Genomic DNA, 14,905 nt, shown 5'->3' with positions numbered 1-14,905 from the left:
AGTAGCAGCAACAATATTGATAGCAGAGTGTACAAGAGAGGCAAACGATTCACGCCATGCTGAACCCACACTGCCCCACCACACTCTCCAGAAAGGAGCCATCCCTCTTGACATCTATGGAAACAGTTGTCCTAAATAAGTGACTGTGCTGATTACATAATTAATAGAGATGAATGCTTTAAAGGCTCCTGTGTTCGGCATAAGTTGAACTTGTTTATGAAGTGTTATGATGTCTGTGTTACTGAAATGACAATAGTAGTTGACTATTCTAAGTACCTTATATAGGCATATTAGTAGCTTGCTTAGTATGTGTTAGTTTCAAACCAGCTAACAAGGGAATGGCCTATTCTTGTTTTCCACTAGTGAACAAGGTAAAGTCTTTTGTCACCTTGATCAGTCACCTAAAGCATTCAGACTCTCTGTTGTAGTCATCTTATCATTCATCTAAGCAATGAATGTTGCTTAGATGTATAAACCAGAAGAGGATTTTGTGTAGGGTTCAACTCTCCAGGATTTGTGGAACTTTTATGTAGATTTCTGTGTGCAGAAGTGCTTTTTAGATGACTGAAATTTCAGTTTTATACATATCTGTAAATAGAGAGTTGAATGCATTCCCCTCTCTCCTTGATGCTTTAACAAAGATGTTAATAAAATGGCCAAAATGGTTTGTTGGAATGATGAAAAAAGGCTAACGACAGCTCTCTAGTTTTCCCTTTCTTCCCACTTACACATTTTTCTAACAAGCTATAAAATAATGTATAAGAAAAAAATATAAGCTTTAAAAATGGAGGTTGCTACAAATACAAATTATGTAGCATGTTTACTTTAGAGTATTTTGTAATTATTGACTAATTAATCCCAATGGTTTTTCCTCAGGGGATAAAAGGGAGACAGCGCAATAATCATAATCCTTGCTTCATGCATTAAAATGAAAAGAGAGGAAGTTAAAATTTTCTACCCAAGGTCACATAGCAACTCTTTTGAAGAGTTAGCTATATAATTATTAGCTGCAAACCATGAACTAAGTCCTAATTTACATTGCCTTTTAGTTTCTTTAAAAGGCAGTATTATGGATGATTTTTGGTCCATCTGATGTATAATTAAAATGTGAGTAAGGGAGGCATATCCTCAATCAAGTTTCGAAACATGCTCCAATTTTCAGTGTGACAAAGCTTTCACGATAAGTGAATTGCACACTCTTGAGGCTGCCTGTAAGTACCTGTAATAGACAGTGAAAATGTTGAATAAATAAAGCAGTTGCACAATAAGCTAACCTTTTTATTAGGCTTTTATGTGAATTGGTTTAGATGCTGCAGTACAGGACCTGATATTGGTAAAATTAATTAGAAAGTGTTAAAGATGTGCAATGGAAAGCTGGTTGTAAGATGCTCTTGTAGAAGAAAGGTCAAACTTCATACTCTGTTGGAAAGTCTGAGTGAAAGAAATAACAAGCACTTTCTGGTGACTATGAAAAGGTACACTTGGCCAGCTTAGCCTAATTTATCTTGAATTTTAAATAGGTCTGGGAATGCTGCAAAGTCCTGCAGCTGGTAATTTCTACTTGTGTCAGATTGGCAGTTACAGGCATTCTGCAGTGAATTGTGATGAAGTGATACAGAGCATGAAAACAGGATTTTTTGTCATCTTTCCTTTTACTTCAGTCTGGGAATATATAATTTGTAATGTTAAAGCAATAGGTAGGTTCATACAATCATGGAACAGTTGGAAGGGACCTTTAAAGGTCATCTAGTCTGACTTCCCTGCAGTGAGCAGGGCATGTTCAGATAAATCAGGTTGCTCAGAGCCCTGTCAGACCTGACATTGAATGTTCCCAGGGGTGGAGCATGTATCATTTCTTTGAGCAACCTGTGCCAGTATTTCACCACCCTCATTGCAAAAAAATGTCATCCTTACATCTAGTTTAAATATACCCTCTTATAGTTTAATACCATTACCTCTTTGTCCCATTGCAGCAGACATTGCTCATGTCCAGCTTTTCATCCACCAGTATCCCAAGTCCATCTTGGCAGTGCTACTTTCAATCCCTTCATTCCCCAGACTGCATTGGTTTTTGGAGGGCTTGGCCTGGCACAGGTGCAGGACCTTGCACTTCTGCCCTGTTGAAGCTCATTAAGTTGTCATGGGCCTACTCCTTGAGCTTGTCCATGTCCCTCTGGATGGCATCCCCTCCTTCAGGAGTGTCAGTTGCATCACTTGAGGAGTATTAGAGAATATAGAAGAATTTGTAGAAGGAGTCTTTACAACAGAATAAAATGTTGGTCTTGTACCAGCATCTTTTACTATTGACCCTTGCTTTAGCTCATTTCTACTTCATAACATTGCTGTTTTTTTTCTATAGCTCACTAGCTATGTAGTTTCTTCTCCAGCAGACCCTTGAACTCTTGCTGTTTTTTCTTCAAACTTGTTAAATGTCTATCTAATCTTAACATATATAACTACATGGAGCCACAGAAGAGGTGGGAAATGGGTGTATGAAAGCAATATGGGAGCAGAGGTGCAGGAGAAATAATGTCATTAGGCAGAGAGAAGAAAAGAGCAGTTAAAATCATTAGTGGGCCTTTGATTTGCCTGGAGTTATCTGTGATGCTTCTTCACTTTGGTAGTACATCACCTTAGCTAATTTAGTATGGCTTAGTTTTAGATGTCCTTACTACATACAAGGCAGCTGATGAGCACAGGTGGGATCATCTACAAATTACTATAAAGCTAGTGATAACAAAAGTCTTTCATCTTAACACTTGAATAGGACTGTGCATCTTTTATTTATTACAGTCTGACTAAAAGGTGGCCTCCCAATGAATTTGCAGCTTAACTGCATTGTATTGTATCATCTTCTGTTAAATCAGTGCATTCCAAAAAGGAAAATCAATGAATGCTGAAATTTTAAAGCTCATCCAGAGTCTTTATATTGAATACATGCCAATTAGGGATCTTTCCTGAATGACAGATTTGGACAGGAAACATTTTATTATTGCACAAGAGAACTATTTAATCTGTGCTTTCTCTGCTGAATTTAATTTTGCCTTAACTGTGACACTGTGGTTTATGCCTACTTAATGGGATTTATGCTAATGCATACAATTAGTAAACTAGCTTGATCAAACTGAGCACCATATGATAAATACATTTCTAAAACTTCAAACCAACAGAGATTGAAGACTCATTCTTTTCCAACTAAAATATGTTTTCTAACACATAGTTTCTTTGGTGCTACCTTTTCTCTCCTGAAAAACAAAAAATAAAAATACCAAGCTTTGGACTGAAGTGGAAATAGCTTCTATGCAGATTTCTTCACTTAGGCAGTCTTACAAAAAAGCTGTGGTTAATTTCTTGAAAAAGATGTGAAGTCTACATTTGTAAGCAGATATTAGTCTAAAAAGCCCCAGATCCATACAAATCTGCTTTTTAGTAATTTTGCACCCTCAGTCCTTCAACCATCTCTTGAAAAACTCTAGCCTTACTTCCCTTATGTGCCTTATGACTTTTGCTTATTCTCTTCCTGTATTTCTAGTTTCTTGCCATCTCTTGTTTGCCTTGTTTTCCCTCTTTCTTCTCCTTTCTGTCCTGTGACTTTCATTGCAGGCTGTGAAAAAGCCAGCAAAGCTCTTCAGCTAGTATTGAAATGTGAAATTGGAAGCATTAGGTAGAATGCAAAGCAGTACAGCTAACTGTTGACATCACTGCACCACTCTTCCTTAGTGGAGGAGCTGAGATGGACAGGGGTTTCTCTGTGTTCATTAATATTTATGGAACTAGTAAGAAGTTAATACTGTTGATTTCTTACTCAAATGTGTTTGAAAACAGTGAAGTGTCAGAAGGTATTAATGTTCTTCCAAAGAAAAAGCAGACTCATGGACAGCAAGATCACACAAGCTTGATTTACTCTAGAAAACTGATCTAACCCCTGTGTCTAATTATGTAAAGATAAATTGTATATGTTGAATTTAATAAAAAATATTATTAGGTTACATATCTAAAGTACATTGCAAATGTACATATTAACTCTTCTCTTTTCAGCCCAAACTTATTGTAACAGCAAGTTTTGGAGTAGAACCGAAAAGGAAAGTGGAATACATATCTCTCCTAGAAGCAGCACTGGCAAGGGTACAGAGCAAACCTGATAAAGTTCTCATTTACCAGCGACCTAATTTGGTGGGTGTACAGTCGTACTGCCTTTATGTTAACCTTCACTTATTTGTGTAGTGCATGTGCCTTTACTTTTTTGCAAGAAATATTTTACTGTATTTTTGTAGTTTGTTTTTTTATTTTAAAGGTGAGCATTATATTCATAAGATTTAAATACAAAATAGAACTAATGCTGTAGAGAGATTACAGAATATTGAATAGTACTGTATAAAAAATTTGAATAGTACATGTTTTTTTAATGAATTACATTTATTCCATGTGGTTTTCTTTTGACAATTTTCTTATTTTTCAATGGGCAGGGCCATGTTCCTCTTACCAAAGGTCGTGATCTCGACTGGGAAGAAGAGCTTGCAAAAGCCCAGTGTTCAAAATGTGTCTCTGTTCCCTCAGACCATCCACTTTATATTCTGTATACATCTGGAACAACAGGTTTGCCCAAGGTAAAGGACTATCAGTAGTCTAAGTGTCTGTGACCAACTATTTGCAGTTCCCCATGAAAAAATATTTAATTGAAAAGGTTGAAAATGTTTGCCAGGGCACAATGTTGTAAATTATATGCATTCTACAAATGGTTTAATCTCATTTATTCACATTTCACTATTTTAAAGGCAGTGTCTAGGAATAAATAATATTTTTAAATTTAAACAGTAGTAATATAAAGATAAGATGCATTTTCTTCAATTGTTTGTACAAAATAAACTTTTGAGGATAGCAGAATGTCTTTTTCAGTACTATCTTCTGTGTTTTAACTTTCTTAGATAAGCATAGTATAGTTACTTAATGACAAGACCAGTTAATATATCACTTGTGTGATTGCATTTATTGCTGACTAATCTTGTTCATTATTTACATATTAGCTAATTTTCTTGTAGATAAGATGTACTGAATGACATTACAGATTAAATGAAATAAAGCATGTTCTGAATGCTTCTGTTACCGCACAGTTCTGAGTACTTAATACCCTGAAAATATAAGTTTAGATTAAGTGAAAATTAACAAAGGGTATTCTTTGAAAATGTTTGTTTTGAATGTAAATTAGTTTTAACAATGTATTTTTAAAGGATTGTATTTTAAAAGTTAACTCTCTGAGTGTTTGCCTGGTACTTAAAATGCTGTTTTACAATGTGGAAGAGAAGCTGAATATAATTTTCTGGCAATAGTCTTGCCACCACTGATTCAGACAGTATCACACATCCTGGAGAGAACAATTATACTGTTAAAATTATTTAATGGTGTTGCCTAAGTTGCCTAAAGTTCAGAATCTCTTAGGATGTAAGGGAAAACAAACATCAGTTTGGCTGAGAAAAATGTCCTCTGCTTTTACCTTCAATGCGGGCCCTTGAAAGCAACATATATATCCTAAATCATACAGTTGTATTGTCAAAAAAACCAAGATAAGATCCTTTGTTGCAACAGATCTTTTCCTTGACTGGGTATCAATAGAGTATCTCAGAGGTAATAGGTCTCAGAAGTTTACTTCAATGTGTTGTCCCTGCAGAGAAAAATAAAGATATCTTGAATCAATCACCCTTAAAAGAGAGAGATTTTCAACTAAAAGTAAGCTACAAAAAGTAACTCTCAGTGAATAAAATTGCTTTTTTATTCATCTAAGTAACTTAATTAAAATGGTCATGCAGGTAAAACTACATGAATTTTTTTAGGATTGGTTATGCCATCCTAAAAACTTTTGTTGGTCTCAGAACAGAAGCTAAGTTAGAAGCTGAGTTGAACAAAGGCAATCTCCTGTCTGAAATTGGTGAAGTGTTCGTAAACCATTCTCTGCCTTAGCAATCTCCATTTTAATGAGTTAATGTATCTCTGCAGTCCCTCATTTCTTGGATGAGGCCTGAAAGTGCCTATTTCATTCTATTAAGTACATCAGGAGAATATACCATGCTTTGCACAGACAGCTGCATTGTAATGTCTGCACACTGCATATTTGTTTGGTCCAGTGGGTTTCATCTGAGTTTTAGTTCAGGACACCAGGACGTAGTTTACTTAATTCTTTCTTCTAGGAATATATATTGACCATACTAGTATTGCAAAATATGTCTAAAAGTTTCCTTTTAATGATGTTCCAGAGCTGGTTTTTGGTTTACCAAGGTGCATGATGCTGTTGATGACCTCTCATTCTAATTTTCAGATCCCTCTTTTAGTTCAAGACTGGGGAGGTATTCATTTAGCATTCATGCATGCTGGATAGTAAACTTTCAAGAATATACTCTGACATCTTTAAAAAGAGTCAGAGCAAAAAGGGACATTTGAGGGAGTAATTCACCCCATTTTTTTCAGGGATCATCTACTTTGCAGGTGTGAAGATGATATAGATAAACTAGGCAATGAGTTTAAAATATGCCTAGCATTGGGATGGTACTGTTTAAGTGAGGTAAATACTTTAACTCTTATTTTTTGTCAGTATATATTAAGTGAATATTTGTATATCCAACTTTTATGAGAGAATTTTAGCTTTGTTAGTTATCTTCTGAATGTTTGCTTTATTGTATGTTTGGTTTTAGTTTTCAAAAATTACTTCAGTGGAGGTGCTCACATGTTCTTGTTGGAATAGATCCTTTTCTTGAGTAAGAAGTATTGAAGTTGGACAACTTTGATTCCATTGCTGCTAAATCCTTAGCATTTAATTGAACACAGCATTATGATTGTGTCCTTCAAATCTTGATCTTAAATACTCAAATTTTCTCATTTAGGGTGTTGTGAGACCAACTGGTGGCTATGCAGTTATGCTGAACTGGACCATGTCCGCTGTATACGGCCTCAAACCTGGTGAGGTAATTCTATTTAAATGTCATGTAAATTTTTTTAATGCCTTTTATTACTCCTAACTATAATTTTATTTATATTTAATTTTAGGTATGGTGGGCAGCTTCTGATTTAGGCTGGGTTGTTGGTCATTCCTACATTTGCTATGGACCTCTCCTTCATGGTAATACTACGGTTTTGTATGAGGTATGAAAAAACCTTCTAAAAAGTCTAAAACACCTTCCTTGGAAATGGCAGGATCTCCTTCAACTGATGATCCAGATGATCCTGTTTATGCCTGTCTATTCTTCATGCCACAGATATTTAAATTGTGTGTGTATCTTCAATATTTATACTCTCCCACCTATTGCAGTAATTTTTAAAGAAAACTTACTTTACTGTCCTTGAAGCTTGTCTACATTTGTGTGAAGGGTGATGGTTAGAGGCATAAGGAGCCCTGAAACAACAGAACTAGAAATGACAGATGGTGGAGTGTACCTGTGTTATTGATTAAACTACCTTTATTTTGGAATTAGGAGAGGGCATTGTGTTTTGCATGTCTTGTGATGAAAAATACTTAGTGGAGCTTAGTTGGATGCAACTGAGAACTGTATGCTTGGAACCAGAACTTCTAATGAGAGTTGTCTCTTCTTTCCTCTTTACCACTCAAGGAAACTGAACCCAAGACACAGATGACATTTGGGACTTAGTCCTTCCCTTCAGGGGATGAAAACTAGTGGAGGTGGGGAGAGGAGACCCAGTTAAGAGTGGTCTGGGGCATCCTTACTTTGCTGCTCAAAAAAGTAATCATGCTGCCTTACATTGTTATTTTTACAGAATTTATTGCTGATTGTTCTGAGTAACAAAGAGCAAAAACTTCACCCAGTAGCAGAAATGCCCATCGTAGACTTAAATATTGTATTAGCTTGAGTATTAATTACTATAGTCTAATTAATGTTTAAATGCCTAATAGATGTTAATTAGATTCTTCATTCTAAGGGGATTAACTCAGCACTACCACAGTAGTTAAGCAGAAGAGGAAAGCGGTGTAAGAAAATTGGCAAGCACTTCCAGATAATAAAAAGACTTTGGTAGTTTTATAGTGACTGTTTTTGAATACTGACAATGTGCTAGGCCACATTAAAATTGTTGCATGAATTGTCAGAAGAGAATCACTGCAATGAAGAGGTTTTCATTCTTGCAGTTCTAGAGTAAGCCAAGAAGGAAGTGAAATAAGGAGTCCTTCAGCATTTTCTGTTGCACAGTCATCTTACAGTGAAGTTTTATCTCCATGTGAATGTATGGGGATCAACGTGATTATTGTAATTGTAAAGGTACCTCTGAATTTAAACTGTTGTAAAAAAAAGGAGTATAAATCTTATTTTTTTTAACAGTAAACATAAAGAAAAATTAGACTTAGTATCAAGTTGACATACATATCTGCTTTGTCTTTATTTCCTCTTGGTGAGATCTTATTAAAAAGAAATAGGACATTTCCCATTTTTCTTCTCCAAGATGCCACTAATCAAGGCTTCAGACAGTGTTCATGACATAAGTGTCATCTTTTTGAGGGTTAATAATGGGAAGAAAAGGAAAGTGTCTGTACACACAGGAATAAAAGCAATATTTATAAAGAGAATAGTGCATAATTTTTCCTCTTCTCAGAAGACTGCATTAATAGTAAATATTCTGAAATTTTTAGTCAAGTCTCCTAAACGTTGCCTAATTAAATATTTTGGGTTAGGGAGTATCACTTTTGGGGATGGGGGAAGAACATCACATTCCTTTTGCATGTGGACAACCACTATTGAATATAAATTATGCTGACTTCATACCCTCACTAATTCAAGTGTTTTGTTTATTTTTAATCTACTTAGGTGACAACTTATCATTTCAAAAATTACTATGGAAATTATGCTTTTAGTTTTCACTTGCTGTTGCACTGTTTCCAAGAATGCAAAAATGGTGATGAATTCTTTTGAATTCAAAAGCAAGTGTATTTTTTGTTTTGTTTTGTTTGGTTTAAATAATCTATCCTGTGTTTTTTTCTCCAAAACAACAGCAACAAATAAGTCACCTGAAGTCTCACAGCCCACTCTGGGTTGCTCTTGCTAATAGGGTTTCAAGCTGTAAGCAACAGGGCAGTATTAAGAGAAAGTCTAGTTACTATTTGTGGTCCTGTGATATCAGGGGAAAGGCAGCATTGTAGTGTTTGGGATTTTGAACTAGCGTAAGGAAGAGGATACCCACACTTGTCAAGAACCAGGCATTAAGGACTTCATTTGAGTGGTCTAGGTCAGAGGAGGACCTACTGTTCCACACAGAGCTGTAGCATCTTGTGTGCCTGGAGTCTCTCACAAGGCTCTCTGGAGTCCTGCAGTTGCAGCAGATTTGCAGGATACGTAAGAGCAACAGGTTTGAAACTACTCTTCTTTGGCACAGTTCTTGTAGATATCCAGCTTTTCCTGCTGTTTTTGTAAGCCAGTATCATCAGCTTACAAAGCAAACACTGTCTCTGAGGTCTGGCAGGGATCACTCTGCCATCATACATACTGATTGTGGAGCAAATTCAGTAGGACATGTTGTCTCAAGTCTTCAGTGGAACTTTGGCAGCAGGGTCATTATAAGAAGGCTGAGTGCCTCTGTGGGCATATTCTTTTGAGTCCTGATGTGTCAGGATTTTGTGTGTGCTTTGGCATCAGCAGGTTTTAGTGGCATGCAGTACATTTTCTATACAGAGAAAATTTCCTCATAATTTTGGATTTAGTGGTAATTGAAGATCCCATTGTTGTTAGGGGTCAGGCATAAAGGGAATTGATGCACTTTTACTCCTGAGTTTTTGGATATTTTATTATAGCTCTTCTGCGTCTCTTCCCTCAAGTAATCTCTGCTGGTGGCTTCTCACTTTCTCCATACAAGATCTTTCCTATTCCCTTGGTAATTCTTGGTGTCTGTGAATCTTTTTTGATAATCATGTATGAAATTATAAATCATCAGCACATTGTCTCCGGATGTCTGCTTAGCTGTTTGACATCTCATAAATAGCATGCTAAATCAAAGTGCTTCCAGAAAGATTTCCCTGTCTGTCTGTCTGTCTCAGTCTCTTGGTAGGTCTTTTCTGTGAGAATCTTCCTAGTTCATACAAGAAGTATCTGTTCTTACTTTTCTCTTTTAAGTTAGGTGAGACAGATCACTCTCTTTCTGACTGCCTTTGTCCTGTTTACTGTGCTCTCATTTCCTGTCAACCATAGATATTATTGCCAGTAATTTTTAAAAATCAATTTTCATCTCCAGTATTGATGCAAATACTGGTTTTGAACTGATCCCTGCAGAAATCCAGTGGAAGTGTCTCATTTCCTCAGTCCCCAGTTGACTCAGCAGTCTGTCAACATATTCTGAATTCAATTACACTGTGGTTTACTGTTTATATTGCTAACTTTTAAAAATAAAAATTGCATGTGGTAATAAGACTTCATGGAATATGGTAGTACTTCTTAAAATTTTCGTATAATAAATGACTACTCTCTCTGGCAATTTCATTTGTAGGTTTTGAGCTCTGAAATTAATTTTCACTGTCTCAGATATGTGTTACAATCTGATTATAAGGGAGATTAATTAAGGTGCAAACAAGACCATATGCCATAGTCAATAGCATGGATTTTATTTATCAGTAAATATGAGGTAGAGAGAGAGATAGAAAGAAATATAAAAAAGAGGAGGGGGGATAGAAAGGGAGACAAATTAGGGGAAAGTTAGTTACTGCCCTGTGAATCTAGGGCATCCTGTTCATCCTCTTCTTCTGGTCTTCTCTGTGGTGGGTGTCCCATGAAATATAGAATTCAATGGGAATTAATATATATTGTATATATATACATTGTATACATTGTACATAATATATACATTGTAATATACATTGTATGTGACCGTGTTCACAGGGGTCTTATGTTGAGACAAGAGACTAGGATCTGACTCCATTTTTCAGAAGGCTTGATTTATTATTTTATGATGTATGTTACATTAAAACTGTACTAAAAGAATAGAAGAAAAGGTTCTCATCAGAAGGCTAGCTAAGAATAGAAAGGAAAGAATGATAACAAAGGCAGCTGTCCCAGACTCTCTGTCCGAGCCAGCTGGGCTGTGATTGGCCATTAATAATATATATCCAAGATGGGCCAATCATGGATCCACCTGTTGCATTCCACAGTAGCAGATAACCATTGTTTACATTTTGTTCCTGAGGCCTCTCAGCTTCTCAGGAGGAAAAAAATCCTAAGGAAAGGATTTTCATGAAAAGGTGTCTGCGACACATTGTACATACATGAATGCCCAAGCACCTCCCCTATGAGGGAGTTTTACACTGTCTTATGCAGCAGATTCTGAATACATTGCAAAACTTTGAATCACTTGCAGTCCTATGAGGAAAGAGTCTGGGGACCTTTGGGGATCTCTGGTGGTTTATGACCCCTTCTAAGACATGAGAGTCGTCTCTCACGTGGTAGTCCCCTGGTGGTGGGAGGGACACCTCTATCCTATGTGGACCAGAGGTTTTGCCATCACACTCCCAAAAACTCACCTCCTCCCTCTTGGATGCATTCTTCTTTCCCAGCCCTGTTTATTTCTCCTAGAGGTAGTTGGACGTAGTGCCACCTTTATCTTATCTCAAGTTCCCTTAGGTGGCTTAACTCACAGTCAGAATTCCCATGAGGAGGAATATTTGGAGGGATGGACTTTGGTTGCAGATGAGCTTCTTTGCACACTTTGCTACAGTGGGCAAACTACTTCAGTGATCTTAAAAATGTTTGAGCCATTAACCATTTCAGTCTGGTTCTTCCCATTGGGAAGTTTTTCTGCAGAATCTGTAAGAATATTTTATACCTGTGCCAGATTTTTTTTTCCTCCGTAAATGAATATCTTATTCTCTGTGTTATATGTCCCATCAGCTGTCAGGTGAATTTTCTCCTCTTTCTACTGTTTGTCTTTTATTTGGTTTTCTCCTGTATCTGGTAACTCCAAACCTAAACTGCTTTAGCTTACCTGTGACATAAATATCGACCTGTCAGAGTCCTGCATGTTTACCTGAGCACTCCTGAAGATTTAACAGTTTGTGTAGAAGATGCTGTCAGGCTCGGGCTTGCTGAAAGTTTGAGGCACAAGCATGTCTGTGACATAGCTCAGGCAAAGATCAGGTGTGAAGCAGGATCTGGGAGGGAGTGGGTGTGCTCAGGACCACATAGCCCTTTTATGGGCTCTGGATATTTACATTTGGTTAAAAGTAACAGCCTAATTTATTACTGGCTGACTAACCAAGTTCACCTTGCTCCACAGCTAGGTGTTTTGGTGTCCAAGATGACTGATACTAATTCAAGTACATAATTACTTCATGAGAAGCTTGCGGCAATTTGGTGTTTTTCACAGTCTGAGGCTGTTTGTTTAGCACTAGTGATGTGGGCTTGAACTCTGAAGTAGGTGCCTACAGATTTGCAGGTATAGTGAATATTACAGGGAGAGAGTGTCAACTTGAACAAACAGGTTCATGAACAAGCACTGATGAACACATGAAAGTTGTGATGAAGTGGTCTGCTGGGGAGATGTTTCAAGACAGTCTGGTAAAAGATTTTTCTATTACTGTGTATTATCTGACAGGTACTGTGTGTTATCTGACAGGAAAAAGGACATAACTCACTTTCTAAGCAAGCATCATTTTGCATTTCTTTTTTGAAATTAATGATAGGCTAATTGCAGGAAGAGGGCTTTTTGTGTTGATTATACTACTCTTCTGGAAATTTATTTTCTCTCCATTTGTTTCTTACTGCCTGCTTAATCCTTTTCAAAAAATAGCTTTTCAATTGTGCATTCTGTTTTGTCTTATTTTTAAAATCTTTTGTGGTGCTCCTCTTTTTTGATAACTCCTCTCAGCAGGAGCAGTATCTCACCATAAAGCTGCAAAACCACTGGTACATATCCAGCCTTGGCTGTCCTGTGTTCTTTGAATCTGATTAATGGTTCACCAGTGCTCTTGCCAGTGTTCAGGCCCAGCTGGATGCAGTAGGAAAAGTGTGTGTCTCTCGACTTGCGTGCTCTGCCAAAGTTCATCTTCTAAGCGTGGCCTTTCCAGTGAAAAGGTTATGGTGATACCTGTGGAGCTAAAACTCATTCTACATTAGCATCACCCTCTAATTTCAGAATATGTATGGAGCAGTTCGTGCGCTGTGGTAATTACACTTACAGTGAGATTGTGACTATATGATTCTGTGCTGACTGCTTATCATATTTTCAACACCATAAAAAGGTATTCTTGATTATTTTTTATTAGGATTACTTTCCATTGAACAATTTGTCATAAATGATTACTTCTGTTTACAATTCTCTTGGGTATGCCCCTTGACTAAGCTCAAGAAAACCCCAACCCCAAAACCAATCCACAATCTGGTAGCACACTAAAACAGAATAGGGGCCCTTTAGGATCTCTCCAGGCTACATGTGGGATATCGTGGTTCCAAAAAGTCAGTTGTAAGAAGCTAAGTGGCAATCTTTCCAGATTTGAGAAAAATTTCTAGGTAAGAAAAAGCTATCTGTGCATGGGAATATAGCTGCAGTGCCAGTGTGTCCAGAGACTCCTTGTTCAGAGGGAGTGTGGGTGTTTTCTAAACTGCATCTCAGGGTAGATGTAGACATGACTCTCTCTCTGCTGCCAGTGCAATAACATATCTTTGTCTCTGTCTTTTCATTTGCATGTCCATTTGTCCTAATTTTCTAAGTAGTAACTAGTATGTGCTGTGTTCATGTAAGGCATGGTTCCCAAAGCTCGTGAATTTATTTCTACCAGTGAATACTTTCACAGTATTATTATTTTTAACAAAGCTTCCTTTGAAGTCTTACTTGAAATTACTTCTGTTGCTGTGCTACCACTACTGTTACGTGCTCAAGGCTTGAACTGTCAAGGAATTATGAGATATTTTTGTCCTGTGACATTTTAAATTATTCTCTCCATAGGGGAAGCCTGTGGGAACGCCAGATGCTGGTGCCTATTTCCGTGTGCTAGCAGAGCATGAAGTAGCTGCCTTCTTTACTTCACCAACTGCAATTAGAGCAATCCGTCAGCAGGACCCTGAGGCAGCCTTGGGAAAGCAGTACTCGCTGAAAAGGTGAAGTAAGGATACACTGGAAGCAGTTTTTTCCAGAAGCAGGCTGCATGAGCTAAGAGTAACAGAGAATCTGGGGTTTTGCCCACCTCTGTAGAGTGCTATTTTAATCTATTCTTGAAAATTTAAGTGTATACATGCTAGCTTGCAAATTTCTACTGATAGTTTTGAGGAGATGAAAGCTGTTAAAGAGTCTATGACTCTAATGTTAAGAGCTTTTACTGAGTTAGAATTCCTCTCCCATCTTTTACTTTACTCTCCTGTGCTTATACTCTGTAATACAGTCTTGGATTATGTCATCCCATACTGCTTTTTCTGCATGACCTCTCATTTTGTTAAGGATGCACAGGATCTTTAGTGTTTGTTTAATCAGAAGCTAGTCAATGTTTTGGTTGTTGCCCCAAAACTTCATTATTGTTTATGATTATGTATCCAAAGGGCTATTTTATGTCTTGTACTGCTTTTAAGGTGCTTATCACTATACTATCAGCATGCTTCAAAGTCTTGGCTGAGTTCATCCTCATAAATCCCCTGTGAGGTGAGAGAATGGTATTATCTGTATTTTGCAGATGGGAAGCTGAGTCAAAGAGATTAAGGTCAAAGTCTTCTGTTAGTTTCGAATATCTAATCTGAACCACTGAAATACCACTGTTTGAAAGATTGTAGTATTATATGCTTAAAATGTGGTGTTAGCATTATATTTATGAAGTGTTTCTCATAGTAACTTGGTTTGTGAGTGTTCAATACTTCTACACTCAAAGTTTCTGTATCTTATGGTAAACATTCTAAAAATGAAAAAAATATGTGGGTTTGGACCACATCTAATATTGAAGTTGAAT

At 37.0% G+C, this 14,905-nt stretch overlaps 1 protein-coding gene across 1 annotated transcript in view; it reads left to right on the top strand.

Moving 5' to 3' along the window:
- The window catches only part of ACSS3 (acyl-CoA synthetase short chain family member 3), a 65,250-nt gene that overhangs the window by 12,643 nt on the left and 37,702 nt on the right, over positions 1 to 14,905 (top strand). The window contains exons 4-8 of the mRNA XM_054631395.2: positions 4,039 to 4,173; positions 4,467 to 4,607; positions 6,873 to 6,953; positions 7,036 to 7,131; positions 13,918 to 14,069. Coding sequence (XP_054487370.2) covers positions 4,039 to 4,173; positions 4,467 to 4,607; positions 6,873 to 6,953; positions 7,036 to 7,131; positions 13,918 to 14,069 — 605 coding nt within the window. The remainder of the gene's footprint in view (positions 1 to 4,038; positions 4,174 to 4,466; positions 4,608 to 6,872; positions 6,954 to 7,035; positions 7,132 to 13,917; positions 14,070 to 14,905) is intronic.

Source organism: Agelaius phoeniceus, chromosome 5 (assembly GCF_051311805.1).
Source record: "Agelaius phoeniceus isolate bAgePho1 chromosome 5, bAgePho1.hap1, whole genome shotgun sequence".
NCBI lineage: Eukaryota > Metazoa > Chordata > Aves > Passeriformes > Icteridae > Agelaius > Agelaius phoeniceus.
Note: the sequence above shows the minus strand (reverse complement) of the source record. Positions and strands in the feature narration are given on the sequence as shown.